Source organism: Octodon degus, unplaced genomic scaffold, assembly GCF_000260255.1.
Source record: "Octodon degus isolate 3935 unplaced genomic scaffold, OctDeg1.0 scaffold00197, whole genome shotgun sequence".
NCBI lineage: Eukaryota > Metazoa > Chordata > Mammalia > Rodentia > Octodontidae > Octodon > Octodon degus.
In genome coordinates, this window is record NW_004524773.1 from 2288077 (window position 1) to 2293297 (window position 5221).

Below are 5221 nucleotides of genomic sequence, written 5' to 3' on the forward strand. Positions count from 1 at the left end.
AAAAAAACAAAAGCCAGGGGCCGGGCAGATAGCTCAGTAGAATAACTGCTTGCCTGGCAAACGCAAGGGCCTGAGTTCAATCCCCGGTTCCGAAAAAAAAAAAAACAAACCAAAAACACAAACCAAAAGCCAAAAGGTATTTTGGGGTGCTTGCAAGTGTCCCTCAGGCGCAGCCCCACGCTCTCCGCCCCATGATGCACACACAGGAGAATCTGTAGGATTTTTATTGGGGGAGGACCTGGGAGTCCTGGAGAAGTCTTTGCTCAGGCGCGGCCCTCAGCAGCTCAGGAGAAGGTGGCTTTGAACTTCTCCTGCACTTTGCTGAATGTCTCTGAAAACCAGCTCCTGTAGGGAGACACAGGGGACATGTCACCGTATGCGGCCACTCCCAGGATGCCCCCACATCACTCCACTCATTTTTCCTATCCTGGATTTCTGTCCCCACGGTGTGGTGCGATGAAGATTCCTGAATGGGACAATGTCCATGCCTCAGTTTCCCCAGATGGACCAGGGCAACGGATGCTAAACCTCTTGACCCCCATTTTCAAGGCCTACCATCTCTTCTCTATGTATTTAGTACAGGGCCTACAAAGTCTCACTACACAGACCAGACTCATCGTGAGTCTCCTGTTTTCAGCCTCCCAAGTGCTAGGATTATAGGTGTGCACCACCACGCCCACATTCGCCATCTCAGCATACTTGGGGGTGGGGCTGGCACAGCATGCCAGGGATCGAACCCTGGTCCCTGTGCCTGCCTAAGCAGAGGCTTTAGTCTGCTGAGCTATCTAGCCAGCCCTCTTCTTTTTTTTTGCAGAACCGGGGATTGAACTCAGACCTTTGTGCTTGCCAGGGAAGTGCTTATTCAACTGAACCATCTCCCCAGCCCCATTTTTTAATTTTTTTTTGCGTCTTCTTTCTTTTTATGTTTCCTTTTCTTGTCTTTTTGAGATAGGGCCTTGATATGTATTCCATGTTACATTTGAGGTTGGCCTCAAATTGTGTTGATCCTCCCGCTTCAGCCTCCAGACTGCTGGGATTACACGCATGCCTCATCAGGCCTAGCAACCTCTCACCTCTCTTGCCTGGAAGCCCAAATTCTCCTTCTCTCCAGCCCTTCCTGCCTCATCGCCTTTGCACTTGTTTTGCTGGGACCATTCTTCAGCTTAGTTCTGAATGGATTCTCCCAATTATTTCAACCTCATTCTAAAAATCACTTCCTGCTGCATGCAGCCAAGCACCCGGTGGGTGGCAACTATAATCCCAGCACTTGGGAGGGCAAGGAGGATTTCCATGAGTTTTAAGCCAATCTGGACTACATAGCTTGAGCTCCTGTTTCAAAAAAATAAAATAGGGGCTGGGGATATGGCTCAGTGGAATAAGTGCTTCCCTGGCAAGCACAAGGGTCTGAGTTCAAGCCCTGGTTCCGCCAAAATAAATAAATAAATAAAAGTGTCACCTCCCAGTTACCCAAATGTATAGAAGGCCTGGGTCATCGCTCCCACCTTCTTTGTCATCTTCATAGAGCTTTGCCCTATCTATTTTGTTTATTTATTTATTTGTGTGTGTGTGGCCAGCTCAGCCCACCAGGGGGCGGGGCTGGCTGGCATGTGGTGCTGGGGGATTGAACCGTGGGCCCTGTGCTTTGCTAAGCTTGTTCTAAGTAGATGCTTTAGACCACTGAGCCATCAGCCCCCTTTGCCCTATCTAGAAACTGGCTTTTCATCTGTCCCAGCTTCTCCTTTTTTTCCTTTGTCCCAGCTTCTTGCTTAGAATGCTAGCTGGCATTTTATCTCATTCTTTTGTTGTTGTCATCAAGAATCCAACTCAGGACCTCGTGCCTGCCAGGCAGGCGCTGCACCGCTGAGCTGCACCCCAGACCTCTTGCTCTTTACAGTAACATATTGCTCCACACGCCACGTGGCCGCGCACAGTAAGTATCTGGGAAGCCTGGCATGGTGGCACATAACAATAGTTCCAGCCCTCTGAAGGCTGAAGGAGGATCACTGGGAGTTCAAGGCCAGCCTGACAGAGCATTTGCAATCTGTCAGGCAGGAACTTTTCTCTGTGCCACCCATTTTACAGGTGAAGAAGCCGAGGCTCACAGTGATGGACCTTGCTAAGCGCATGGACACTATGTGGACACCAGCCAGAACCAGCTGCGAAACGTGGCGAGGCTTGGATCAGAAAACTTGTCCCCTGCTTCTGAGCATCCTGAGATCTAGCTCTGGGACCACAGGGATCTAAATCTGTCGTGAGCCCCTGGGCCCTGGGAGGGGTCCTGACCGGGTTTTGCCAGGAAGGTCACTCTGCTTGATGCGCTCGATGGCTGCCCGGGCCTTGTCCTCCAGGGTGCTCCCGAACTCCTTCAGCTTGGCCGGGAAGTCCTCCCAGGTGTTGGTGAGGTCCGGGGCGGCCTGCGCTGGGGCTGGGCCTGCGGGGAATGAGTGGAAGGTACGAAAATGTCAGTCACCTGAGAAGTCTTCATGGGTGGGCAAGGCGATCCCGCAATGCGATGGAGATGTAGAATTGGGGTGCGGGAAGAGCCCTGGAGGGGTTCCGCGGGACTCCCGCTGTTGGGTTTCTTCCTTAGCACCACATCCCTCTGGCCAAGGCCAGAGGCGGGGCAGCCAATCCCCTAGGGGTGGGGATCCTCCGCCAACAGTCGCTGGCCAACTCGCCATCTGTGGAACTGAATTTAGCTAATCTAGAAGCCCACCTGGCATGTGAGTGGGGGGTCAAGAGACCCTAGAAAGTTCCCCAGAGCTCTCAAAGATCTGCTAATGCTGGTCCCAGGTCAGCTTCATACTCCCAAACCTCACACTCCCCCACTCTCCCAGGCCAATTTTGTGTTTGTTTCTTGGGGCCCTGGAAACCCAGGCCCTTCGCACTGAGCTGCATTCCAGACCCTTTTTAAATATTTTTGTTTTGTTTTGATTTTTCAGACAAGGTCTACATAGCCCAAGGTGGCCTGGAACTTACTGGTATCCTCCTGCCTCAGCTTCCCGAGTGCTGGGATTACAGGTGTGCACGTCTGGTTTGTATTTTATATTTCCGGACAGGGTCTTTTTAAATCACAAAGTTGCACAGGCTGGGCTCCAATTCGCAACGCTCCCGCCTCGCGGCTGAGGCTGATGGTCTCACATCGCATTCTTACCTGCCAAAGCCATGAACAGGACGAGTCCCAGGACGGGCAGCGACAGTAAAAGCCTCATGTCTGCAGAGGACAACCTGGCGGAGGTATGTGGGTCAGTGGGCTGCTCCCCTCCCCACCGTGATGCCCCAGCCCACTCTTCAGTTTAACAAAAGGGCCTCCCTGACTCCCTCCCAGAGCCCAGCACCCACCTGGATCAGGCCTCAGGGCAGCGGCGCTGTGCAGTGGGTGGGGCTGCAGTGTGGCCTTTAATCCCCAGGGAGGGGGCGGGGCGTCCGCCCTCCCAGCCGCCCTCGCACCCACCTTCCCAGGTCCGACCTTTCCCGTGGGCCCAGACCGCCGCTGCTCCGCACCCCCGCCTCCCACCTCCATGATTGTGACCTCAGCCTGCACAGCCTCTGACCCTCAGTGATAGCCTCTACGCTCTTCGGATGGTGCTTTTTTATCCAGGGGCTCTCAGGGACAGCCCAGGGGCTCTCAGGTCTCATCCCCAGCTCCCTTTGGCTGCCCAGGCCACCTCTCCCGCCTGTCCCTTTCTTCCTCGCTCTCTTGTCTAGAAACAGGGTATTGCTGGGTAGTTTATGTAGTGCAAGCTGGCCTTGAACTCACTGTGTAGCCCAGACTGGCCTGGAACTCATGGCGATCCTCCTGCCTCAGCCTCCTGGGATTACTGGCACACATCATTGGGCTTGGATCTGGGGTCTTTTTTTTTTCTTTCTTTCTTTTTTGGCGGAACCGGGGATTGAACTCAGGCCCTTGCGCTTGCCAGGCAAGCGCTTATTCTACTGAGCCATATCCCCGGCCCTGGGGTCTCACTTCTAATTTTTATTTCTGTTACTTTGCAGTACACAATGAGTCCCTTCATCGTGGGGCGTTGGTGTGTGTCTGTCACACAACTTTCTTCTTTCCATATCCTTTCCCTGCTGGGCTGTGTTCTTCGGTTTACAAGCCCCAGTCTCTCCCTTTTTTCCATCCGTCCCTTCCCTATATGCATCTCTTCCGCCTGTCTGAACTGCTGAAGGGGACCCGCTCCACCCCCTCCCCTTACCGCTGTGCGTCTGGTCCCCACTTCCTCCGCCCGCCCCCACCCCTGCCCACACTGCATTTTCTCTCTCCAGGCTCCCAGCCCCACCCCCCAGCACATCCTTCCCGCCGGGCGCCTCTGACCGCCAGTGACCCCGCAGCTGGTGGGGAGGTTGGCTGGCCTTGGGGCCCGGGCAACCGCGTGCCAGCGCTGGGGTAGAGTAGTTGTGAAAGGGACTGCACAGATGCCAGCCTGGCAGCATTGCAACGCGCCCGGGTCGCTGGCCTGAGCTTCCAGTCCCTTTGGGCCCCAGACCGGACTGCTCTGCTTCCTCTCAGAGCCTAGCTTGCTCCCTAGACACCCAGGCACCCAGTCCGTGTCCTTATTTATTTATTTATTTTAGACAGCAGCTCTTCATGTATTCCGGACCTGCCTTAAACTCACTATGTAGCCCAGGCTGGCCTCAAACTTTAGGTGATCCTCCAGCCTCAGCCTCCTGCGTGCTAGGATTATGCGCTACCACGTCTAGCTCCTGCCGTCCTGACCTCCATAAGGCTAGAATAGCAGCCCCCGTTGTGCCAGTCTCATCCTCTCAGCCACTCGGGTTTCCAGTTGATAGATGGGTAAACTGAGGCACGGGCAAGCATCTTCTAGGATTAGTGAGAGGTAAGGCAGGGCTCTTGGTCCTCTCCCTTCTCCTCCCCTCCTGGCTGTTTCCCTGGTGCTCCCTGCTGGGGTCAGCCCACCCCACCTACAGCACCCCTTGCCAGTCCCGGACCTGACTTCCTCTCTAGCCCCTTTCAGCTCCCAGGCCTGACTGGGGCTGCTGCAAGGTGGAGCCTCATCATGTCAGCTTAAGTTCCCCACTCATAGCCAGGCACGGGGGCACAGCTTGAAATCCTAGAGATACAGGGAGAAAAACTGGTCTCGGGTGGGTGACCTCCAAACCATATAGGGAACCTCCAAATGACATAGGGAAAAACGATCTCCCGACCTGACCTGCACGAGTTCATGTTCTCTAAAACTGAAGAATGAATTTTAGGAAC

General features: G+C 54.5%; 1 protein-coding gene across 1 annotated transcript; it reads right to left on the reverse strand.

Moving 5' to 3' along the window:
* Positions 1-208: 208 nt before the first annotated feature.
* Apoc1 (apolipoprotein C1) lies at positions 209-3263 on the reverse strand. The gene is made up of 3 exons (XM_004644321.2): positions 3155-3263; positions 2284-2431; positions 209-345 (listed from the first exon to the last, which is right to left on the reverse strand). Exons 1-3 carry the CDS (start codon positions 3210-3212, stop codon positions 285-287), a joined length of 267 nt encoding a protein of 88 aa, XP_004644378.1. The 5' UTR covers positions 3213-3263; the 3' UTR covers positions 209-284.
* Positions 3264-5221: the final 1958 nt, after the last annotated feature.

Bases quoted from the DNA above. Each gene is read 5' to 3' on its own strand.
- Apoc1 (XM_004644321.2), bottom strand. From the start codon at position 3,212: ATGAGGCTTTTACTGTCGCTGCCCGTCCTGGGACTCGTCCTGTTCATG. The intron at 2,432-3,154 runs GTAAGAATGCGA...CATTCCCCGCAG, and splicing joins CCTGTTCATGGCTTTGGCAG to GCCCAGCCCCAGCGCAGGCC. The intron at 346-2,283 runs GTCAGGACCCCT...GTCTCCCTACAG, and splicing joins GACCTTCCTGGCAAAACCCG to GAGCTGGTTTTCAGAGACAT.